The 25,928-nt window shown below is 43.9% G+C and overlaps 2 protein-coding genes across 7 annotated transcripts in view; one reads left to right on the plus strand and one right to left on the minus strand.

Moving 5' to 3' along the window:
* Nucleotides 1-244: 244 nt before the first annotated feature.
* TAF8 (TATA-box binding protein associated factor 8) lies at nt 245-9,165 on the minus strand (the record flags this gene model as incomplete). Of its 5 annotated transcripts, none has more annotated exons than XM_083744899.1 (10): nt 245-594; nt 691-769; nt 1,074-3,281; nt 3,935-4,068; nt 4,554-4,701; nt 4,981-5,105; nt 6,208-6,270; nt 6,851-6,949; nt 7,914-8,070; nt 9,096-9,165. In XM_083744899.1, 8 exons carry the CDS (start codon nt 9,162-9,164, stop codon nt 3,138-3,140), a joined length of 939 nt encoding a protein of 312 aa, XP_083601025.1. In that variant the 3' UTR covers nt 245-594; nt 691-769; nt 1,074-3,137. The 5 variants fall into 5 exon arrangements, with proteins under 5 accessions (XP_083601025.1, XP_083601024.1, XP_083601022.1 ...); XM_083744898.1 differs by having other exon boundaries at nt 3,926-4,068; nt 9,096-9,164; XM_083744896.1 differs by having other exon boundaries at nt 3,926-4,068; nt 7,914-8,073; nt 9,096-9,164.
* A 33-nt stretch (nt 9,166-9,198) lies between these two features.
* The window catches only part of CCND3 (cyclin D3), an 82,706-nt gene continuing 65,976 nt past the window's right edge, over nt 9,199-25,928 (plus strand). The window contains exons 1-2 of one of the 2 annotated variants that reach the window (XM_083745098.1): nt 9,199-9,232; nt 12,684-12,999. In XM_083745098.1, the coding sequence (XP_083601224.1) occupies nt 12,934-12,999 (66 nt within the window). In that variant the 5' untranslated portion in view covers nt 9,199-9,232; nt 12,684-12,933. Of the gene's footprint in view, nt 9,233-9,272; nt 9,467-12,683; nt 13,000-25,928 lie in introns of those variants that run through there. The other variant, XM_083745097.1, reaches the window with a different exon arrangement.

Consider the following 25,928-nt stretch of genomic DNA (forward strand, 5'->3'; position numbering starts at 1 on the left):
TCTTTGAAGGAGATGCTACTTTGAAATGCTACACTGATGCTTTGGGGGGGGGGGAGCAGGACAGAATGTGAAAAAGTACTGACATCAGTTGAGGGCTCAAATTTAGATGCTGCTACACAGGAAAAGTTTAAAAGCTAGTCGTGCGTTCCTCAATGCTATGGAGAGGTAGCAGATGTCTATGAGATTCAAGGAGAATGGACAATCAGTTCCCATGCAAGACCAGTCATATAAAACAAAGACTCAGTTTGACTTATGCAGGCACCATTTTATTATGAACTGAAAAAATAAACTATTTTCACTATTTGTGTATATTTGGCTAACATTTTAAATCGCCCAAAAACCTAACCAGTGACCAAAAATATATAAATGTATAAATATACAACTGTCTTTATTTACATTTGTACATACAAGTATATCAGCAGAATTGACAGTGAAAGAGTTTTTTGGCAAATGAAAATGGATAACAACAGGTTTTCCCCAAGATCGCCATGGACAGAATAATTTGATATGTGAAAGACTTTCCTTTCCTTTCCTTTTTTTTTAATGGCAGGGGAAAGCAATGCAGCTTATCTTGTAGAACCTGTGGTCCTCAATGTTTTTGGACTACAACACTCATCATTCCTCACCATAAGGCTGATGGAAGTTGGGGGTCCAATATCTGGAGCACCAGAGTTTGTTCATCCCATCAATAGAAAGATTCACAGCACCAACAGACAGCAAATGTTACACTCGCCAAAATCTGTGAATCTATTTAGGCTCACAGGCTACACTGAAGGAAAGGAAATGAGATATCAATAAAAGCTGCTTGGATATTATGGAATGAAGGCTATAGCAAAAATGACTGTTTAATAAGTGCAAGCTCTTGGGATATTTTGAAAAGAAACTCTGCTAAGTTTATTTCCCTTCCACACCAACCAGTTCTTTAATGCTGGAGCCTTCCTTTCACTGACTCTGCACCTACAGAGTCGTGGGGAGCCTTCCACATACTGCTGGGATTCCAACTCCCATCAGCCCCAGCCATCATGGCCAGTGGTCAGAGATGGTGAACACTCTAGTCCAACAACTAAAAGGACCTAGAGGAAAATATCTGATCATTTGGGGCAACTCTACACATTTAAAGGGCACCATGACTTTCTAATGTCTCTTAATGAGCTAGAAGAGCATTGAATTATCTGGCAAATCAGCAGAGGAATTTTGTTACAAGCTTACTTAACTGGGTAGATGAAGAGATAGTGCTATTAAACTAGTATTTTCCACAGGTATGAGCAATGCAGAGCAGATGTATACAGAGATTTAGAGAGCAGCTGCTGTAATTTGCACTTGCACTAGAGAGGTGCTGCAAACAAAGCATAACAGGGTATTAACTGAGCTCCGAGTATTTCCAAATGGGCCCATTGTGAAGCTACAGCACAATTCTGTTTTTACATGGCATAATTTGCAGTTCGTGTTCAACTTCACATTTTGGAAGCCCTTCTTATTAGTGTTGCTGTGGTTAAAGTGGATTGATGCTAATTTGAATTGTTACTCACCAAACAGAATAGTAAAGTTATCACCAGAGACCAACTAGCACAAACCAATTAAGACTATCTTCCAAACAACTGCTATAGCTAACCAGGAGTGCATCCAAACAACTGTTTCAAATCATGTTTTGGAGGTTAGTGCTAACCACAGTCTACCTGACTGAGACGTCATGTAAAACTATGGTTAGAGGAAACAAAGAAATAGAGGCACCTGAGGGGTTAAGACAGAGAGTAAGAGCTGCAGCATATTCTCAACTCTCCAAACCATAGCCTGGACAATCAGGATGTGACATCTGAACCAGGTTTCTTTAGGCAATCTCACTGTTCTTTATTTCCTTCCAGAAGCGGATGATGTAAAACTAAATTCCCAAAAGGTAATCAGAAACTTTGAAGAAGAAAAAGCAAGGTGTGGTCTTTTTCTTTTTTCCTTTTAAATCAAGTATTTTAGGAAAGTGTACTGATAGGCATATAATACAAATAGCATGGACACTTGAAGATGGGGTCAGGGAGTGATGCAGGGAATCTACTGCTACATTCCAGGCCTTGCTGGCACATGCTGGCCAGGGTGGAAGGTGTTGGGGGAAGAGAGTAGTTTCTCGCTTCTCTCTGCTGATGGGAGACTGAAGTACAGGCAACCATGCACATTCCTAACACACACACCCACACACCCAGCCATCAACATCAAGCAGGGTGGACAGCTTATAATTGCATTCTGGGTGGCATCTTTTTACCTGTCTCCTATCACAGACAGAAATACAGCCTTTGTCAACGTTACTTGGAGACCAGAGGAAGGTAGAAAAACTGCTGCTGTATTGCCAAGGAGAATATAAACCTAAGACTCTGAGCCAATGCGCAGGCAATATGATTCAAAACAAAGAGCTCTCTCATCCAGGTGAAAACAAGATCTGCAATCAATATGCACTTATAAAAAGTGAGTTGTCTTGTGCTGTCAAGCATTGCAAATCTCTTCTTGCTCTGTCACCATCAAATTTCTCTGCTCAGCTCTCCCGACAATTCAAACCAGAGATAAGATCAGACCAAACCCTCAGCTCCAAGCACACAGACTTTAGAAATTGTGTGGTTCTGAACAGCCTTGTCTTTTGCAAAGGCACAACAGTGAATATCCAGCTGAGGCCCTTGGCTACCCCTCATCCAAACATGCCATATTTAGCAAGGTGATGTGGCATGAATCCCAGGATGAGTAGCACATATGAAAGGCAAGCAGAGATGAGAGATGATTCTCCTTCTGAAGTTCCAGGAGACCTGGCAAAATGTGAGGAAGTATTTTGCATTTCCTGCTAATCTGTCTGCAGTCCTCAAAAAAAGAAGGTACACTTGAGAATGGCAAGAGATGCTGTAGGTACTGCAAGCTGCAGCATGCTGTTCCCTGGAAGAGACAGATAGATTTCCATGTTTCTAGGTGAGCATTTCAGACTTCACCTTAAGTTATATAACAAACTGTTGGGGAGAAAAGGACCTGAACCAGAAAGACTGCTTTTCCATTTGGCCCTCAACCAGCAGCATCTTTCTGCCTTTCCTATGCCACATCTCAGCAGTTGCAACGACCACAGGAGGTCCAAAAGCTTCCTCCTATCCCACCCATCATCTTGCCACAGATCACTTCTTCCTGCGGATTTTGGGCTTCTTCACTGGGCGAAGATAGGGATTGTCTATCAAGTTCTCATCTCCATTCCGGCTGCCAGAAAGCGAGGTGTTGTGCTGTAATACCGATGCATTCTCTTTCTCAGCTCCTGGGTCATCCTGGCAGGTAAGACAAGATGTGAACAATGTCAGGGTCTCAGCTGGCAAATCAGCACACCCAAGAACAAGCAAGGCAGAAAGCAACAAGGACATGCAGGAGACAAACCAGCGAGCGATCAACGCTGGCACACAGAAGTTGGGTGCCCTCTGCTGGCAGGCAACAAAAATGTGTTATGGAATTCAAAATGAATTTTCCTAAACTTTGAAGATTCAGGCATTATCCTGAACAAGGGATCACAGCGAGGGTTCGGGGCAAGGGGATACATGCACCACCCCACTATATTTATCCCATCCATGTTCTGTTCCTACCACCGATGATGAGCAACTGAATTGGGGTGAGGCATTGGCCTAATTGCTCCAGCAACAAGGACATGGCTCCTCTTCTCCCCATACCACCCCATGCAAAGCTTCATAGCCTTCTATGGATGCGAACATTTGCTGAGAAGGGAGTGCATTTCACAGAAGCCCACACTTGCCTTCTGCCCCAAGCATATTCTGCAGCCAGAACTATGTACATAAAATGTATTTGCCCAACAAATGCCACTTGCAACATCTCATTTGCACTTAAGTGACCGTTTAATACAGTGTTTCCAGGAATCTGGAGCTAACGTCACGCTGAATCGAACCGAGTCTCTAGGCTCTACCGTGCTCACGTGCAAGGGGAGGTTCTCTGTGTCTGTCTGATCATCTTGTTCGGATGAGTCCGTCTCCTCCATCTGCTGCATCTCCAATTCAGAAGGAAGCAGAGCTGTCAAGTAGGGTATTGAAAAAGGCCTGGCGGCTATCACTAGGGATAAAGAAGGAAGAAGACATGATCTCAGATACTGAGATCCATCTCTCAGGTGTCCGGCCTTAAAGGGTGGAAGTGAGAGAAAACTCAAAGAAAGCCATGGACCATTGAGATTTATTTCCTACTATGCAAGCTTTCAAGGTCAAGGAAAAAGTTATACCGTAAACATGTCACCACTAGCAGCCTACAAGTAAAGATGTCACCATCTGTGGTAGCTATGTAGAAGTTTTTGGCAAAGTTACAACAATGTCATACTTCATATTTGTAATTTGCCTTATTGCAAATGCAGCTCATTTGAGGAGGGTTCATTTACAATATAGGACAGCCCAAAGGCCAACCTGGTGCCCGTGAGATGTTTTGGACCACAATGTCCCTGCTGGCCCTCCAAAACATCTGGAGGGGGCTAGGTGGGTGAAGGCTGTGCTAGACACAGAGCATCTTACTTGAAACAATGTGCCCTGCCACTGGATTGATTGTCTTACAAGGGAAGGTGCTGACATCATCCTTGAAAAGACTTTGTGTCTCTCCTGTCTTTGCCATGAAGCGTGTCAGAGCTCTTTCAACATCCCGTCTCTGAGAAGCAGCCTTTTCCCGCAGGATCTGATAATCCGACACAGGCTCCCGGTACGTCTGTAAGGCAAAGAGAGGGAGGCGACAATGACTATACACAGACTTCGAATCTGTATTGCTTAGAGTCACTGGTGGCAATCCAGCCACTCCTGTGCAGTTACGTTGACATCTATCCAGTAGACAACCAAATCCTCTTATTTAGGACCATTTTCAGAAATAACGGAAAAGGAATAGCTCAGTGCACTTAAAACACTGGTCATCCCCAAAGGCTGAAAGTGTCTCACAAAAACTTGTCTACCATCTCTGGTTAGTTTTTTTAAGCAAGGCAGACCTACTTACTGGTGTCTTGATGTAAGTGTGAGGATCCGGAAACTCTGGGAAGTGACCAGGGATATGGGATGGGTGAGGCTTGTTCTGTCCTGCCGTCAGAGCTTTTGGAGTCACGGGCTGATTTGTTACAGGTGCTGCAATTGGAAAGAGAATTTCAGTCATGGCAGCCTCTGCCTCAGAGTTTAAGAGGAAGGCGATCTCTGTTCAACTTAGCACAACCAATATAACAAAGCTATTTAGGCCAGAGCTAGGCAAACTTTTTTCTGCCTATGCCTGCACTCCTCAGGCAGGAATGGGGAACTTCAGGCCTGGAGCCCTCCAAGTTTGTACAGGAGGCTCTTGGGACTCAGTCCAGGCTATGCACACTCTCCTCAAACCACACCCCTCATTGGCTCAGCTCTGCACTCTCCTCAAGTGCTTTTGCCTGGCTGGATTGTGTCCTTGAGATTCAAGAATGCCTCTTGCTTGCCTGGATGGAATATGGAGAGATGTGTGAAGTGTTTGTGTATGTAGAAACCTCTGGCATCTGTGTGCATGGAATGCAGCCTACTGAACAAAGGTAAGAGTGACATCAATTGCTTCCCTCACTTTTGGTCTCTGGCCCTTAAATCCTTAAACATTTCCCTGAAACCAAATGTGTGTGCTTATAGCACTGCAGCCAAAATTTCACCTCAGTCCCTGGAACTCTGTTTCAGCATATATTTACCTACAGATATGGCGTAACTAAAAAATATTAAGACTCTGCAAAAGTATGAAGAAGCCTTAAGTTATTTTGTTCTCATTCAAGGCCCAAGTCACACGCAACACATTTATTTAGAATCAAGTTCCGCATAATTCAACAGAGCCTACTCCCCAGCTAAGTGTGCTTAAAACTGCAGCCTTAGATGTGCTTCTTAAGAAATATTTAATGAAATAATGATCATGCAATAGCTTCAGCAGCCAACATACAATTGGCAGAATACTAAATAAAGCTGAGTTTCAGTCTGTGATAAAAGCCAACAAGAACATCTTAAAGGGATCCACAGAGCCTAAATTGAAAAATAGTGAACTGCTTCTCCAACTGAATGAGTCTGCTGTAGAAACCACTCCTTTCCCTCCTGAGAATATGACTTAGGAAAAAGATACTGGCCCAACGTAATTCCAAAGCAACAGAGCACATGTCCCAATTACTGGGCTAAAGTTCCTTTTATAAAGTTAAGTATGAATAAAATAAAATGCATGCAAGAGCTCACATACGGGCAGTGATCACCATCCGCTGGGACCGTTTGGCGTATGCAGGGAGTGTTTCCACATTAAAGCCTGAAACAGAAGAAAGCAAAGAAGCCTAAAACAAAAGAAAGGAAAAGTCATTCTAGCAAGCCAATCCACAATGCGATCTTAACTCATCCACCACTGAAGCCCTGGCACTATGGCTACACTATGTGGGGAGGGAAGTATTAATTAATTCACCAGCATTTGCTCACCCTTCTCTGATTCCAGAGGAATCCAAACAGAATAGCAGATAGGTTTACTTGAATATATATTCAAATGAATGAATGAGTGCCTAAAACACCGAATGGGCCGAATGGAGGTACGCCATCCACAGTAAGGAGGAAGATGAGGTGGTGGATGGATTGAACTTTCCTCTGCACCAAGAGGTGACATGGAGCTTCAATAGCAGGAAAAGGGGTTGGGCAGTAGGACTCTGGTATCCTTCCCAAAGATTCCCAAAGGATGGCAACCCATCTTTCATGCTCAATGGATCAAGCATCCAATCAATGGTACATCCATTACTGTACTGTAGGAGTAATAGCTGTATCTGCTCAATGACTACACTTACACAATCCCTTCTGACCTCTCCGCAACTGCCATGACTGTACCATGTAATCCTGACACTCACCCATTTCAACTAAGGTGACGACAATATCTGAAAGGGTCGGCTGAGTCCTCGCAGTATGTTCACAGAAAGATTTGGCACTCCTCCCAATTTCTGAAATGTCTGGCAAAGCAAAATTCACCACAGAACTGAGAGTCAAGATATATCATCACACGCTCACTTTAGCACTATTCTGAATTTAGGGGAAGCTGAATTTCTAGAGACCATCATCCATCCATAGAATTTAGATTGCAGAGGAAGTGGGGGGAATAGAAGCCTAGTATTCTACTGTGGAGTGTTCAGCATTTTTTAGAAAATGAATCCTTTCCCCCCCAAAGAAAATAGTAAGGAATATATAAAACAAGAATTGGTAATGGTGTGTGTGTCATATTCTAGGTCAGGTTTCCTCAAACTCGGCCCTCCAAATGTTTTGAGACTACAATTCCCATCATCCCTGGCTACTGGTCCTGCTAGCTAGGGATCATGGGAGTTGTAGGCCAAAAACATCTGGAGGGCCGAGGTTGAGGAAGCCTGTTCTAGGTTTTAAGAACAGAAGTAAGGGAGAAGGTAAAGATATTTGATGCCATTTGCTACTTGCCACCACCAAACAAACAGCAATGTGAAAAAAATACCGTACATGAAACTTGGACACCTACATGAAAGCAAAGCAACACCATGCATTCCTATTCCAAACAGCTTATGTTTCCCAGTGGTCTGTCAGGCAAATCAAGATCACAGTTCTCCTAATTTGTTACATAATGTCAAGCAATCGCCAAAGGGCTTCAGTTGCTCAAAACAGAGTTTTGGCAGTGAAACTGATATGCAGGGTCATGCTGTCTACTTGACGGCAAGCATGTCAAATGGCAGCTCCAAAACTGTTGCAGCACCACACAGAAGGTGAAAGTGCTGCCAAACATCTCCCTTTCAAGCCACTCCTGAAGAAGCAGAGCCCCCATTTTGGTCAGCTCCTCCTGCAGAAATTGCAAATGCCTGTGTCTGTTATTGTCACTGGTGGGGAGGGTTAAGACTAATGTGCCTAATACTAGCAGTGGAGGTTTCTCAGTATTACACAGTTGGGGATACTCACAGCTCTGGAGCATCTCTGTCATGGTCTCCACAGCAGCCTTCTCAGAGCTCTCAAACCCAGCCTCTGTCAGCAACGAACTAACCACCACTTGAAGGGTCCTCCTTCGAGCCAAATAGTAGTTATCTGCCGGGGTTGAAGAGTGTTTGCCACCTGATCGCTGCTGGAACCAAACCCAACCAAGGAGGATGTGATTAGTAAAGGGAGCACATAAATAAGGAGCATGCAGAAGTTGTCAACAACGCCACTTAGGGTGGAATTCAACACTGTGCTATTATAAATGTTCCATTTGCACAAGTGTATCAGCTTGCAAATGGAATGATCCTCCCTTCACTGTTCTGGGGGTTCTCCTGACTGCTTCCCAAGCCAATTTCAGGAGCATGGGGGGGTAGGGTAGGTGGGGGGGAGAAGGCCCTTGCAGTTCCACTAACAGAGTTCGTTATGTGAGTCCCACCCTCAGTTACTGCTAAACATGTCTCAAATGGGTCCTTCTCCCAAAGTCCAACATGTGCTCTCAAGTCCCACTTCTGACAGTGCTCTCTCTACTTCCCAAGTTTGCAAAATTAGCAAGGAATTAGCCTCATGCTTACTCATGGGAACAGGTGTGCAAAAGCAACATCCCTGATTTCTCCAGTTAAAGAGGATCTCAAGCAGCAGCTTTCAGAATTGCCTTTCCCTTCCGCCAGCGACCCCCGCCTTGGGTAGATGTGTTGCGTCAGGGGGACATAGTACTGGGCAGGCAAGGTGAAGAAATGGCATGGTTCAGTATTAGGCAGCTTCCGGAAAGGGGGAAGAAGTTAGGGGGGACGCGTGTGTTCAGACGTGACCTCAAGATTCGTGCACAGTTCTCGTGATCTTAGAAAGCGGTGTTTTTGCGCGCATGTTTTGGGTGGCCACCTGCTTGCAACGTTATCTGGCTTTCTGCAAGCGCAGAATCGCAGAAGAGGGAATGGAAAGGCGCTGCCCCCGAAACCCAGAGCAGTCTGAAAGTGATCGGCAGCAAGCAATGGCGCCCCGCAAATCAAGAGGCGCCCGCCTCTCACGCAGAGCCTCCCCCTTCCTCGGTGTCCTAACGCCGCCCCGCGCTGTCCTGAGAGCCTGAGGCGGGCACCTGGTGACCACAGAGCGGGCCCGCAATTGGGTCGTGCCCCCCCCAAAAAAAGAGCTCCGGAGCCCTAGCCTTACCGTGCCCGAGCTGCCAGAGCCGCCGGTCCCCGTGTCCGCCATCTTGGATCCATGGGAGAATGCGCGCATGCGCCTCTACGAACAGCATAGTGGGAGTTGTAGTTCGCGGTGAGGCGGCACGGTGGCGCTCCCCTCAGGTACTATACTACTATTGATCGAGAGGGTTAAGGGCTGGTCCAGCGAAACGTTTCTGAGACGGTGAAGCAAAAGTGATCCTGAATAGGGATGACAACGAAGAGGGTTTTGGTTTTTTTGCCTCCATAAAAAAAATTTGGGCTTTGCCTCAGATGCCTGCAATGTTTTCCTCCTCACGTGGCCGAGTGCACGCGCTTCAGAGGTGTCGTAAACAAAGATTTACTTAGGAGACCACTGTAAGCAGATGAAAACATTAGCAGGATTTTAATTTCACTTGTAACGTGACAAATATTATGGATAATATGGATGGATATAAAATATAGAGTACGGAATGATACGCAGTTGAAAATGTTGACAATAGGACCCATGGAGGGGATGGGGGGAAGTCTCGAGATTCAGAGAATTCTCTATACACGGGTATGTATTTGGTATCGTTATCAATTTACATCTGTAAAATCAAATAAAAATGATTTTTTTTAAAAAAAAAAGGGGGGTTGTGAACGCAGGTGGAAGGGGGCAGAGAAATCTAAAATGTGCAGCCTGGTTTTTTTGTGCAACTCAGGATAACATTAGACAGTAGTGAAGTAAACCTAGTGCTGAAGGAGGTTCAGAACGTCACTGTATTATTTGCTACAACAAACTCATGCAGCTACTCCTGTCAAAGTTATCACTCTTAATATTGTAGGCATGGTTGGGTTTAGGAGCCATGCACACAGCACAGCAGAAGAGGTAAAGTGCACAAAAACAGTTGTCTAAATAAATATTTCTCATGTTAGAAGTTCACATTTTATCACATCTATATGCATTCTCTGGGGAAATTGCCTTCCTTTCTCCTAATACTAGAATGACCTTTGGGGTCCCTTCCAACTCTACAATTCTGTGAACCCCCTGCGATGCAGGAATCGCAACTAAAGTATCCATGACAGATGACCACGCACCCACCTCCAATGAAACCTCCATATGATGGTCTTCACTAGCTTAAATGGCTTCAAGAGAGGATTTGACAAAATGGCTCGAAACCTGAATAGGGGAACTCTACACTGTAACATGTGGTTAGAACTGTAGGGTCTAAAAGGACCCCAACAGTCATCTAGTCCAACCCCTGTTATGCAGGTCCATACACATAGCAAACTCAGTGCCAATCCTAATGTAGCCAAAATTGCCCCTTCATGCACAAAAATGAGGTAGCAGCAGACTTCAGGAGACCCCACAGTTTGCACAAGTACAAAAAAAAGTACAGAGTTATGAGTTGGGGGAGGAGAATGGAACGGAGTATCCCATGAGGGGTCATGCCTGGCTTGCTGGAACTCTGATCAGGGCTGATATAGATTGCAACATTTTGTTGCAGGTCCTGCCTGCTAATGGCTATTAGGCAATATAGCTAAATGGAATGCCCAGGTTCAAAGGGTGTATATGATGAAGTATCTGTTGCAAGATGTGCTGTGAGGAGGCAAATGTCAGGAGAGGGCTACTGCTTTCATAGCATAGTTTTCCCCATGCCATTGTGAGATACAAATGCACTGCGTTTGTTTGCGTTTTTATAATTTTTTATTTACTAAGAGCCTGAGGCAAAAATTTCAGGAGATAATAAACATGCAATTAATCTCTTCTGTAGTGTCTAGACTAATTTAGTTAATGAGTGATAATTTCATTGTTGGTGCCCTTTCTACACATGTTGAGGGAACTTCTATAGACAATGCTGAGCTAGATTTACCAATACAGTGGTACCTCGCAAGACGAATGCCTTGGAAGACGAAAAACTCGCAAGACGAAAGAGTTTTTCATTTCTTTAGTTGCTTCACAAGACGATTTTCTCTATGGGCTTGCTTTGCAAGACGGAACATCTTGCGAGTTTGTTTCCTTTTTCTTAAAACCTTAATACCAGGGTTCATCCGTGCTTCGCAAGACGAAAAATCCGCAAGACGAAGAAACTCGCAGAATGAATTAATTTCGTCTTGCGAGGTACCACTGTACAGTGGTACCTCTGGTTATGTACCTAATTCATTCCAGAGGTCCGTTCTTAACCTGAAACCATTCTTAACCTGAGGTACCACTTTAGCTATTGGGGCCTCCTGCTGCCGCCGCGCCACTGCCACGCGATTTCTGTTCTCATCCTGAGTTCTTAACCTGAGGTACTACTTCTGGGTTAGCGGAGTTTGTAACCTGAAGAGATTGTAACCCGAGGTACCACTGTAGTCTAAGGCAGCATAAGGAATCTTTCTATGTTTAGGAACACCGAAATGTAGGTTCCCAAATGCAGGAAGAAGAGCAAGGTTACTGAATGTGTGGAAGAAAGCCCTCCACATGTATAGTTGTCTGAGCAGGGGTCTTTTCAGCACTGCAGTGAATGTGTGTATATCAGCCTGCCACTATACTGCTGCCTACCTCTCATGACTATTAAAACGTCTGACTGGGGTTGAGCACCTTTATAGGGTGATCCAAGGCAAAGGTGGACATGGTTCCTGTACTTTTAATAGTTGCACAGAACAGAGAATTTTGGTATGTGCGGCTTTTAACATTGGGATTAAATAGTAGCTGCACTTCCAGAAGTTTTCTTTTCTTCAAATCTTTATGCATGAAAACATTAGTTTAAAGAACTGAGCAGAAGGACTCACAGGTGACAGCAGAAAGAGAAGAATCATAACTTGGTGGAGAGAACATGCTTTGCATGCAAAAGGTCCCAGGCTCAAAACCTGGCATCTGTAGAAGGGCTGGGAAAGATTCCTGCCTGAAACCCATAATAGCTACTGCCAGTCAGTGTCAGTGATACCAAGCTGGATGGATCAGTAGCCTGACTCAGTGTAAGAAATTTCCTGTGTCTCTTTTAGCGCTATTCCCCGACATGTGTATTGGTGCAACAGTTAAAATGCTGCTGCACCAGAGCCACCTCAGCTCCCAGCTTCCAGCATGCCAGGCAAAAGGCTCACTCACATAATTTTGACTGGCTACTTATATATAAATCTAAGAGCCAAGAACAGTCAGTCTCTCCCATAGTCCCTTAGGCTAGTACAGTTGGACGTCTCTAAACCACTTGCCAGTAAGAGGATGCATATTCAGGAGCAATGACGCAAACAACTGTTTGAATTCTTGAGCTGATCAACCAGACTTATTCAACAAAAACAATGTTGTGGTGTCCGTCCATCCATTTACCTCTTTTGCTGCATTGTCTCTAATATCCATTGCTTCTAAGCTGTCAGACTGCATGGGTGGCTCTCAAACCACCATTTGTGAGTTTCTGCAGTGGGTGTGTATAATATTTAAAACATTAGTATATAAATAGCCTCCACCTCTTGGCTAGGTCTCCCAAATACTGGGAATGTTGTGGTGGTGTTTAGTTTTTCAGCATTAATTTTTCTACTTGGTCCCCCCTCCCCTTCAGCTTCACTTTCTCTTCAAAGGTGATGATGTTTTGATCAAAACTCCACTGAGCATCAAAACTTGTGTGCTTTACAGACTGTGCAACAGGAAACCCACCTCCTACAACCCCCCTGCTCTCCCCACTTCCTGTTCAAGTACAATGCATGTGGCAGAGAAAAGGCGTCACCGAAATGCAGAAATGTAAACAACTGTCAGAACTCAGAAAAATTAAAGGTCTTATACTGTGTTGATTTAAAGCGCAACACCTATTCCAGCCAACACTGATTTCCTGGTAGTGATGGAAGCCAAGAGGATGACCATGAAAATATAAATTGGAACTCAGGAAATGCTGGATTACTTTTTAAATATATATACATCTGTATCGAAAGAGTTCTTGGTTGCCAGCTATGAGGTAGGAAGTGATTCCATTTCTTTAAATGTAAAAAGCAAAAAAATAATAATTCATGTTCTAAGGGCTTGCTAACGTGTTGCCTTCCAGATGCTATAAACAAGTTGGGGTGGTTAAAATAAGATGTTTTATGCTGAAATCCAAAGGGATATATACAGTAATGTGGGTAATACTCAGGACCTGAAAGAGTAAATACAGATCTGACTACTGGTTGGTCTGAGATGATATGTTTTATTTTTTAAATCAACTGGCTTTTAAACATACAGCAAAATGTGACTTTTAGAATAGGCATTTCTCATGCATTTATTGGCTTTACTGTTTGTGGTGTTTTGCTTTTCCTTCCACTGGTGTTGCTTTTTTGGCTTTCGTTATTCTATTATTCCTCCAATATTGGTGTTGTTTTATATTTTGCATCTTGGGTTCCTGGAGCCACATCCTGAGTTCAAAGTGTCTGATTGCATGGGTGCATCTGTGTCAGTCACGGTGTTTACCTGCAAACTTCATAAGCAACCATTTTAGAAAAGTATGGTGTCCACACCCACATATATTTTGCATGCCAACTTAGACTGTGATTTATATTTACAGGCACCATCTCAAATGCACGGTGCATATATGTTTAAAGGGTTCTGCAATCAGTTCCTGAATGTTGCTGATATCAAACCTGGCCAGTTGGTTGGTGCCACACCAGATCAAACATAATTATGTACACATCTAACATTGTTTTTAAAGAGGGGTTACTGTTGCATTGCTTAGAGATGGATTTTGCTAAAGATTTGTGAGAAATGTTGCAATGAGGGGCAATAGTTCCATCTCTCGTCTGATGTTGTCATTCAGATTATTATTTTTAAATTCGTTTGACACTGTACCTCTCCTGCCCCAGGGAGATAGGTGTAATTTTCCTTTTTAATATTTGGACAGGGGTCTGGGAGAATCTTGAATCTCTAGTTCATCTGCCTATTTGCATCTTTATTTCTCCTTCCTGTTGGAATCAATTGCCTTCTCAAATAAATTATGGTGCTACACTCTCTTTCTTTTAGAAGCTTCTAAAAATTTACCCCTTAATTTTGGCCAGGCCCTCCTGTCAGTGGCCTCTGCATTCAGTAATTGGCAACAACGTCCTTGTATGTTATCATATAAAAACTGTTTGAACTATTCCTTCTGCCTCCTGTCATAGTTTTGAATTTTGATTGTTAGACTGTAAACCTTAGATCAGGCATCCCCAACCTTCGGCCCTCCAGATGTTTTCCCATCATCCCTGAACCCTGGTCCTGTTAGCTAGGGATCATGGGAGTTGTAGGCCAAAACATCTGGAGGGCTGCAGGTTGGGGATGCCTGCCTTAGATGATGAATTATTTGTTTTCAGTAAAGCCAGTGTGGGGTAGTAGTTAGAGTGTTGGACCCTGGGCCGATTAGCATTCCATCTGGGGCAGGAAGTGAGGTTGAAATCCTATCTTCACTTGTTTGGGAGTATGCTCCATTCAACTTAATAGAATTTATTTCTGGGTAGACACATATAAGGGACGCGAGTGGCGCTGTGGGTTAAACCACAGAGCCTAGGGCTTGCCGATCAGAAGAGCTCCCGTTGCTCGGTCCCTGCTCCTGCCAACCTAGCAGTTCAAAAGCACGTCAAAGTGCAAGTAGATAAATAGGTACCGCTCTGGTGGGAAGGTAAACGGCGTTTCTGTGCGCTGCTCTGGTTCGCCAGAAGCGGCTTAGTCATGTTGGCCATATGACCCGGAAGCTGTACGCCGGCTCCCTCGGCCAATAAAGCGAGATGAGCGCCACAACCCCAGAGTCGGTCACGACTGGACCTAATGGTCAGGGGTCCCTTTACCTTTAGACACATATAGGATTGCACTGTGTGACTCGTTCATTAGTAATGCCACAGCCAAGCTGAGTACTGATTAATGGAAGAAGCCACCTAAAGGAAGCTTCTAATTAAAGAACAGGACCCACAAAAAGTTTTGATAGCATGTTGCTTGTCTGTATTAGACAGCCTGGCACTGCCACTATTTTAAATGGGCTGGGGCTCTCTTGGATAGATCTCCTCAGAGCAGGCCTGAAAAAAGTTGGGAGGGCAACAGAAGAGAATGCTGGAATGCAGCAGGCTGGCAACAGTGTCATCTGGATAAAAGGGAGTGAACAAAGGATGGCAGTTCCAGAATAACGGCAAGTGTGGTAGCCACCCTGTTCGCTTATCTTCTTCTTCAGCAATCACTAGTAGCCAAGTAAGATTGTCTTCCATAAACACAGTTTTAACAGTGAGTCCGTGAGTGACTGTGGAGGCCAATTCTGGATCCACACATCCTTCCACAGTGGGGACATTGGTTTCCAGGCAGGAGTTGATCACGGTGTGGAAGTTTCTCCCTTCCATCCTGAGTTTGAGTGTCTTCAAAGCCCATGACACCTTTGGAAAGGCTGTTCTCCAACTGGAGTGCTTGTAGGCCAGTGTTTCCCAACTGTCAGTGTGTATACTACATTTTTTTTAGATTTGTATACTACATTTTTTTTAGATTTGCCTTGAGCCAATCTTTAAACCTCTTTTGCTGACCACCAGCATTACGCTTTCCATTTTTAAGTTCGGATTACTTATCTGCTCTCTGGGTGCCCCAAGACAGGTGTTTATATTGGGATGGGTACTGCTCATGAAAGGGACGCAGGTGGCGCTGTGGGTTAAAGCCTCAGCGCCTAGGACTTGCCGATCGAAAGGTCGGCGGTTCGAATCCCTACGGCGGGGTGCGCTCCCGCTGCTCGGTCCCAGCGCCTGCCAACCTAGCAGTTCGAAAGCACCTCTGGGTGCAAGTAGATAAATAGGGACCGCTTACCAGCGGGAAGGTAAACGGCGTTTCCGTGTGCGGCTCTGGCTCGCCAGATGCAGCTTTGTCACACTGGCCACATGACCCGGAAGTGTCTCCGGACAGCGCTGGCCCCTGGCCTCTTGAGTGAGATGGGCGCACAACCCCAGAGTCTGTCAAGACTGGCCCGTACGGGCAGGGGTACCTTTACCTTTACCTTTACTGCTCATGCATATTATATTTTTGCAGCATCCATCAAAATGTCAGCCTGTATTTTTTCATTTAATCTGTATCTATCTTTTCTGTGCAAAATCCATTGAATTAAAAGGAATATTGTGCCAGTAACCCATTTGCAATATCCAGATGCCCCTGTCCGGAAGCACTGTCTTTCCCACTCTTTGAATATTTCTTTGCCACAAGGGGGCAGACTTCGACCAGTTAACAGTTCATCTGTTCTTATTTCAACTCAGAAGGAAAGCTTACTGCCACTTGCAAGTAAAAATCTGATTTAATTTTATTATATTTCTATGCCACTTTTCATTGAAATGAATTCCAAAACATCTTACAAACAATAAATAATAATAACATGATTGAACAGGTAGCCGTGTTGGTATCTAAAGTGTGCATGCACACGAAAGCTCATACCAATAACAAAACTAAGTTGATCTCTAAGGTTCTACTGGAAGGAATTTTTTTATGATTTAACATAGTAGAACATCACACATAGAGCATAAATCCTATAGAATAATTAACAAATCATTGCAACCATTAATCTGTACAATCTATAAAACACTGTAAACAAAGCATAGCTCAGTCGGTAGAGCATGAGACTCTTAATCTCAGAGTCCTGGGTTCGACCCCCATGTTGAGCAAACGATTCATGCACTGCATGCGGTTGGACTAGATCAGGGGGCTGCAACCTTTAAGACAAAAAGAGCCACTTGGACCCGTTTCCAAAGGAAAAAAAAACTGGGAGCCGCAAAACTCGTCATTATAAAAATAACTTTTTTGTCACTTTTTATTATTTCTTTGTTTGACCCCTCAGAATTACTCCTCCTCATAGAAATAAATGTTAAATTAACAAGTTACCTTTTTGTGTGTGTGTGTGTTCTTCACTCCCCTTCAAAACAGTGACCAGCGTCCATGCCCCCTTTCAATGCAGTGACCAGCGTACTTACAATGTAGCGGGCGGGCGGGCGGGAAGGTGACGTCGGAATGGTGCGTGACTAACGCACGCACCGCCCCCATGCGACCTCACAGCCAGTACAGCGCCCGCCACAGTGGGGAGTGTCGGGGCGCACAATGCGCCTCCTCCCTTCGCTAGTATCTGCCCCGGAGCCGCGGGTTGCCGACCCCTGGACTGGATGATCCTTGTGGTTCCTTCCAACACTATGATTCTATGGTCACAATTAATGCAAAAGTTACATTACATGATTAACAAATCAATGCATCATTTATAATGTATAAAACAACATTAACAAAATAGCAACCAAAAGATAAACGAAGCACTGTTAAGTTCATATACATACTCTCCTCACCCCCATGATTCCTAACCTTTCACTCTATTCATTAAAATACACATTCTCATATGATGCCCATGGCAGCAACTCCCTTTTGATGGTTTCCTGGGCTGAAGATAGGGCAGCACAGGTGTACCAACCACCCCCTGACGGCAAGCAGTCTCTCTCTCCCCTCACAGTTGTTGTTAGACTGTGAGCGGGCAACTTATCCAAGACCACCATGCAGTCAAGCTGCATGAGAGAGCTGGTATTTGAATCTGCACTTCCCATATCCAAGCCCAACAATCCAGCAGCCTCTGCAACCTACACAGTGGCTCCCCTTTGACTTGTGCCATTTTTAATAGCCACCTGGTGCTGATGTGTCACTTACCAGCAGAGCAAAGCAAATTTAGAGTAAATCTGCATCTGTTCTCTGAGCAGCAGAACAAAATAGGGAACCTGTACAGTTGGCACTGAAAGTCCGTGGGGAACCTGTGGGCAGACATTGCTGGACTCCCACTAGGCCCATGCAGAATGGTCAGTGATTTGAGATGATGGGAGTTGTAATCCAAGCACATTTGTAGAGCCACAGATTAGTTGTCACCAGGCAACAGCATTAACATTCTACCTTTTTATGGTATTCAAACCTCATAAAGCTTCCTAGGTTGACTAATTTATTTTTTCTCAGTGACCAGACAGCACCCCACATACTGCTGTTCACACCATTCTGCATTTCTGCCTTGGGGGCGGGGGGTGAGGGTAAAGATGATGCAACCTTTTCCCCAGCCATGCTCTCTAGTGAATATGCTAGAGTCTCAGCATCTGCACACACCTGGTGTGTCGTTTTCTCAGGACAGATGCTTTTTTTCTCCTTGGACCATTTTCCTTATTCCTTCTTGACTCAGCACTTCTGTGAACTTGGCTAGGACCCTTCAGCTTATAGTCAGAGACAGACATTTGATCCTGCTCACCTAATGGCTTCTGAAGTCTGAGACATTTTATGTGTTTCGCCACCAAACTCTCTGAGATGTGTTGGGAGTAAAAGTACACAGTCATATTCCTGGTAAATTAGAAAAACGCAGCTCAGTTTCTGAGTCACAACCCCATGTCTAATCAAAGAAGCATGTGGACCCACAGCTTAGACAGAAAGCCCCAAGCCTGGACTGCCGAGAACCACTAGAGATTTTTAGTAATTGTATCACGTCTGATGGGTGACTCAGAAGATTTGGTTGCCCTGTCTTTTCCCTCTCTCTTCTTCTGCCAAGAACTTTGGGATTTGGAGGTTACAATGAATGAAATCATCTGGTTGGGAAGAGGTTCTGGTTCTTTTATCTTCTTTTACTTGATGAGGTGGCAACATAATGGCTGCAGTAATGTGTGAACTAGTGTTGCAGAATATATTTGGAAGGCAAAAGAGCTGAATGGGTGACCTCCGTGTATCAAGGGGAAATAATATCGTTGATGATTAAACAGTGTACACTTGTGTGCAATCCACACTAATGCAGACTGGACCTTGATGTCTAATTAAGGCTGATACAGCAAAAACAGCTTTGGTGAATTTACTGAGTCCACACCGGGTATTCCAGAAGGGCAGGGGTGCAAAACCATTGCACAACTCCAGATGTTGTTTAATCACAGCTCCTATCATCCCTGGCCATTAGCCATCCTGGTTGGGCCTGAAGGGAGATGGAGTCCAACAAGATCAGGAGAGCCACAGGTTCCTCATCCCTTCAGGAAAGTATGCAGTCAACAACCATAAATGTGGCAAGTATTAAGGCTCTTTACATTATCAGATTAAAATGCATCTAGATTGTGGTGTGTTTTTTTAAATTTAGATCAAAGCTGGTTGGGGGAAATGCATCAAAAATAGTATTTAATTTAAAAAAAATAATAGGATGGATACAGGCTAGATGTGGATTATAGCTAACACCATGTACACCGCTTCCCAAACCAGCAGTAGGAATGGACTGGATGTGCAATAACTGGGTGTATGTACAGAGCTGTAGATACTTGAGTCCATATCATCTGGTCCTCCTCAGACTTACAATGCCTATGATCTGAAGTATAAATATGATACTGTGGTACCTCGGTTTACGAACTTAATCTGCTCCAGAAGTCCGTTCTTAAACCGAGGTGCGCTTTCCCTAATTAGGCCTCCTGCTGCCGATGCCCTTCCACCGTTCGGCTTCTGTTTGTAAATCGAGGTAAAGTTCGTTAACCGGAACACTACTTCTGGTTTTTGCCGAGTTCATATACCGAATAGTTCATAAAGAGGGCTGTTCTTAAACCAAGGTACCACTGTACTGGAAACCTCAGCGTCATTAAAATACATAGCATCTTTAGCTGGCTACTAAAAACATAGGAGTTGAGCACAGGAGATCTGATTTACTGGCAACTAAAAGACTCAAGCTTGGAAAGGAAAATTAGCAACCCAGATTGGATAGAATAAAAATCTAATAAACCTTCATTGAAACTGTACATGGATACCCCAGACCAGAGAAGCCCCATGTCTCCACTGTGCCACCCTGTGGATCCCATCCTGGGCCCACAAGTAATGGCGTATTTGCAACTGATGAGCACTTACAAAGACAAGCGAATACAATCCTTCTGTATGGTGTATCCCATTATAGCAAACTGTGCATGCACAAACTCAAAGAATACATTAGGCATTGTTTTCTAAATGCAAAGAAGCAGCTACATTAAGCTAGAGTTCTGAAAGGCGGGAAGGATGGTAACCTCTGCATAATCATGGTTTAGGTGAGAGCCTAGCTGGCTACACTGCAATCCTCTGTTGTATGCATTTCTGAAAGCTTTGCAAAGAGAAAGGTGTTGCAAGGTTACACCAATGACAGCTTTGCTCCCTGCGACCTGCATTGACATCTATCTCTTTTCCCCAAAAGGGGCCGCTTATCTTCGCACTTTACCACATTAGGGTTTCTCACAATAATCTTCGACAAAGCAACTACAAAGCCTTCAGGAAACCACAGGAAGGGTGGTGAATTGCAGGGTGTGTGTTCTGAGTTGTGTAGGGGGAGGGTGTTCTTCCCAGTTGGCACATCATGAGGTTCTTCTACTTATACACTAAAAGAGTGGAGATTTTGTGAAGTTTAATTCCTTCCACACTAGTTGTTTAGTCTGAAATGGGTGTCCTTTGTTCACTTGGTTTTTACACATAACCCAGATGATGTCATTGTTGAAAACAAGTTAAATTTCAGTACAGTTGAGGGTTTAGGGGACTAGTACCCCTTTAATTAGTAGCTTCTACTTTTTCCCTTTATTATAAAGTGGTTAATTAGTTGTTTCCTGTTCACTCACCTGTGGTCACTCCATTCATAAATTGCCTTTAATTAGTTCAGTTCTTGAAGGTTATATGTGTTTAGAAGAGGGGGGTCCTTGCAGCCAAACCATCCCTCCTTTTTTCAATTAGAGCAATTTTTGCAATGGCAATATAAAATATAACATAAGTTAATGAGTTAAGTATTTTGGTTCCAAAAAGGAAACCTGTAATCAACCCCCCCACTCCCACAGGGTACTTGGGGGACCCTCTAGATGTATGTCTCCTGAGGGAGACTGCTGGCCCAGTTTATAGCAGATCTGCTCATTGTTCATCTACAATATTTAGTTAGATTACAGATGAACAATGAGCAGATCTGCTATAAACTGGGCCAGACCAGAACCAGTGCAAAAGAGGTTGTTGTGGGACATCTGTCTGGTGATATTGGGCCAGAAAAATTATGTATAAGAGAAATTTTGCATCCTTGGCCAGGACCAGACTTCCTGGGGTCCTTGAAACAATGCTGCCAGTGCCACACTCCTCCCCTCTTTCCGGCCAACAGATTTATGAAATGCAGACTTGGATTCTCATTTCAAAGTGGCACCACAGCCCATGCACCGCTAAAACACCACCCCTTGGCCAGGTGAAAGAGTGCTGAGTGGCAGCACATCTGTAGCGGCCAGTGAGGGGCCCATCTGATCTCCTAGGGACCTTGGCCAATGCCTGACTTGGTCTCCCACTGGAACTGGACCTGTTGTTGGCTGTGCTGCTGTGCTGCTGCAACGTTTTGAGGGGTTCTGCAATATGTGCGCTGTTGGCTTCTTTGAAGTAAGGAGACAGAGGCAGAGCATCAAATGTGCTATTTTAAAACGTGGCTTTAGAAATGGGTTTGATGTTTAAACACCCACATCTTAAGGTGAATGGTTTAAAATGTACGTTTCTTGCTTCTCTTCATGTTTGCTGCATATGGGGCAAGGAGCCTTCTGCTGAGTCGGAACAATTGCCCGCCTACTCTGCTTGGCAACATGTCTTCTTTTCCAGCCTTGCTTCCTGTGACCCTTCCACAGGAGATGGTGGAGCTTTTGTCATGAAATGCATGTGTTTTTCTACTGATAAATACCCTCTTCTTGGTAACAAAGCCCTGAAGCAGGGTGAGAAAGTCTCAACAAGCAAGGGTTATTAGATGGCCCACAACAGGCTACAGGAGGCATCCCAGTCCAAAGGACAGAGCTTCTTGGGAGTTAAAAATTGTGGTTCTCTTGAGCCTTCTGTGACTTGGCTGCAAAACCCTCTGTGCCGAGGGCCTTCTGGTGGTTCTCTCATTGCGAGAAGTAAGGTTACAGGGAACCAGGCAGAGGGCCTTCTCGGTAGTGGCACCTGCCCTGTGGAACGCCCTCCCAGCAGATGTCAAGGCAATAAACAACTATTTTACTTTTAAAAGACAACTGAAGGCAGCCCCCTTTAGGGAAGTTTTTAATGTCTAATGCTGTATTGTTTTTAATATTCAGTTGGAAGCCGCCCAGAGTGGCTGGGGAAACCCAGCCAGATGGGCGGGGTATAGATAAATTATTATTATTATTATTATTATTATTATTATTATTATTATTATTATTATTATACCCTTAAAGCACATTTGAAGTGCATGACTCCCCCCTCAAAGAATCCTGGGGAATGTAGTTTGTTAGGGGGTTGAATTGTAGCTCTATAAGAGCTATATATAAGAGCTATAAACTACAGTTCCCAGCATTCTCTGGTGTAAGCTATGTCCTTTAAATGTATGGCATATACAGAGCCAGATGCTCTGAATAAACATGGGCAAGGGGCCTGGCAGTGCTTTGTCTCACTTCCCCAAAATGCAGAATGAGGTCAGAAGCATTTGCAAATGGAGGGAAAGTATTCAGTATAGTTAAGTACAACAAAGATACATGTGGAGGTGGACTGGAAGGGAGAGCCAAGAATAAATGCAACCCAAAGATATCTGCTTATTTGCTGGGTGGGAAAGGTTGTCATTCACAGACAGCAGGGAAAGGATGCAGGGAGACAACTAATGGGCAAAGATAGGGGACCATCAGCCACATCTGTTGGGGACACACCACTGGTTCTGTGCAGCTGATCTTCCACCCTTTTCGGAGCTGTACAGTTAGCTGAAAGAGACCGAAAAATAGTTGCCGATAAAGCCTCACAAAGCCTTGCTGTCAAGACAGCACCCTTCGGGACATCCCTGGGGATCTGCACCAGCTGGGAGACACTGATAGGCTTCACTGCCTGCCGTCTGTTCACCCTCACTACTCTGGGGACAGCCGACATATATAATCTCCCTTCCTTCCCCCTTCCCTCCTTCGCATTGCCTGCTCTTCCTCTCTGGGTCTATATTTGTCTCCTTAGACCCTTGTCAGCTGGTCCCTGTAGACTTGTCTGCAGACTTGTCTCTGCTCTGCTGAATTTGCCTGGCTACCCCCAGCTCCGCTGCCTATTGTTGTTTTTTAACTGACCCCTTTCGGTAGGTGCTCCAAAAAGCCAGTAGCTTGTGCAGAAAAATATTCTCAGAAGCGTCATACCGCTGTTTCTTAAATAAAAAGCAATGTTGCCATTAAAGCTAGGCAAAAACATTTCCTTATGACAACTGGAGGAGTAAGAAGGAAGCATGGGAGTAGGTGATTAAAACATATTCTCTCTGAGTGTCATAAACATTCTGGAGTAACTTCAAGCATGGAGGGTTTACTGCAGAATACCAAAAAGGGGGCCCTCCTTCTTGGTTTAAATTCTGTGTGTGAGTTCTCCAACAAGCCTGGCACTTCTGCATATATGTGAGCTCCTCAGTGCTATTTTTCTAGAAAAAGAGGTGCCGGAATTCACCATGTACGCCTCCCTCATTCTCTTAGAATGGCAATGGCGCCCACCTGAGAGGTGCCAGAACTGTGTTCCAGCGAGTTCTGGCTGGGGGAAAAAGCCCTGGGGGCTCCTCCGGATGGTTTGTTTATTTGGCATTCATTCTTATTTGCATGCCCAAAGTTTACAAGGTGGTTAGACCAACTCCCCTCTTTATTGAGCTGGCGTTCTGATTGGTTTACAGGGCAATTACACAGCAACAAGCATCCATCCTGATTTGCCTGCAGGGTGTCTTCCCGTTCATCATTCATTCAATCCATCACTTTTCAGTGCATTTCCCTGTCACTTGCCTAACTGCAAAAAGACCTGGTTTTTAAAAAGTGGATTTGTTGTGCTACAGTGACATCGTGTTTTAATATGCTCTAGGTAAAGGGACCCCTGACCATTAGGTCCAGTCGTGACCGACTCTGGGGTTGTGACGTTCATCTCGCTTTATTGGCCAAGGGAGCCAGTGTACAGCTTCCAGATCATGTGGCCAGCATGACTAAGCTGCTTTTGGCGAACCGGAGCAGCACACGGAAACGCCGTTTACCTTCCTGCAGGAGCGGTACCTATTTATCTACTTGCACTTTGATGTGCTTTCGAACTGCTAGGTTGGCAGGAGCAGAGACCAAGCAACAGGAGCTCACCCCGTCGCGGGGATTCGAACCACCAACCTTCTGATCGGCAAGCCCTAGGCTCTGTGGTTTAAGCCACAGTGCCACCCGCATCCCAGTGCCACCCACGTCCTAAAGTTCTGGCATGCACTTGAACCCTTCCTTCCAAAACTCACACCACAGAACAGAACTTCAAATCTCCTCATTTCACCAGGCTATTTAAAGGGCCACCTGCACCTATACGGATCTGTCCCTGAGCATAGGCATGCCATCGTGACCTGTCAGATTGGTGAGCATTAGATACAGGGGTTTTCAGTGGAGGCTACGTATTTGTGGAATTCCCTCTCCAAGTACACATGACCCCTATTTTACTGGCTTTTAAATGGACATGGAAGGTGTTTATATTTCAAATTTTTTAAATTAATATGTGTGGGGCTCTGAATTGTTTTTAACTGCTGCTTTTTTAACACTAGAAGGTGAAGGTGATGGTGGTAATTATTGTTAATAGTACTATTTTTATTATTAGTCTGACTTAATTAACCATATGGTACATTTTGTAGTATTTGTTTTATGTTTTATATTGGTGTGAACTTCTTTGGGTGGGTGGGGGCCTTGCCTGTATAAATCTTGAAATAAATAGCGAAATACTGCTTCATCATGGAGCCAGATACATCATCAAATTCAGAGAAAGCAAGTGAATGCGTGTGCGAACAAGCCCTCTGGTACTGCCCCTCTGTAAGCGTTTTTTCTCCAGTACTGCTGTTAGGATCACACAATTGCATGGGTATAGGTGGAAGTTGAGGTGTATGACATCAACAATGTCACAGGTGCTGTCCAATAAGAGCCTGCAGTGCTTATGCAATGCATTCCAGAGAGCACTTCAAATCCTAGTGACCAGTGCTAGATGGAGAAGGAATCACATTTTCCCACTAACAATATACTGTATTTGCAGCTTTCTCGGAAAATGTGATATCCCTCACATAGAACTCCTTCCTTGAGAGAAAACATCTTGACTATCTTGAGTAACTCATGAGCCACACATTTTTTAATCTATAAACCTATCCTCTGGAAAGGTTATAAAAATAAGAAATTATCAAGCTAAACAAGAGCTTCAAACAGTAAAATTACATTCAATGGGAACAAATATAAAACATTATCTGGGGAATGAGGTCTGGGGTGGATAAATAATGCATCCCTGCCAAAACAGATTAAGATTATAGTGGATAACATATTGAATGCTAATACACCTTGAGATGCTGTGGTTAGGGAGTCCTATGAGACTTTTATTTCTTTACGTACATTTATGTGGTACTCTTTAAAAGGGTTTGCAGAGCAGGTAACAACTAAACATCAGTTTAAAACAGCAAATTATCACATTATCACATTAAAACCTATAACATTAGCAGCAGTAGCAGTTGTTAAAACAGCTTGAAATCCACACTAGTAAGTTAAAAATGTACATCAGAACACCTTAAATGGCCAGAGCAATAAAAAGGTCTTTACCTGGCACTGAAAAGATGACAAACTTGAATCCAGGTGAGTCTTTGGGGGGGGAGGGCATTCCAAAGACAGGAAAGACTATGCAAAAGAGGTAATTGCAATCAAAAATGCCAGTTAAGAAGATTTATTACAGCTCAACATATTTTGGAACACAAAAGAAGCAATATGCAAATAATTAAAAATATAGAAGTATTCTAAATACAATTGTATATAATTTTGTTTGTATTACTATTATCATTCTTCATTAATTCATGAATTGTTTTTTACGTGTGTCTCAAGGTGATTTACAAACATGCCATAAAAACAGCTAAAAATAGTTTTTAAGTGAATACAAAAAACAACCAAAGATAGGTTGAAAAACAATTCAAATTACTGCCCA

Source organism: Podarcis gaigeae, assembly GCF_964106915.1.
Source record: "Podarcis gaigeae genome assembly, chromosome: 6".
Taxonomy (NCBI): domain Eukaryota; kingdom Metazoa; phylum Chordata; class Lepidosauria; order Squamata; family Lacertidae; genus Podarcis; species Podarcis gaigeae.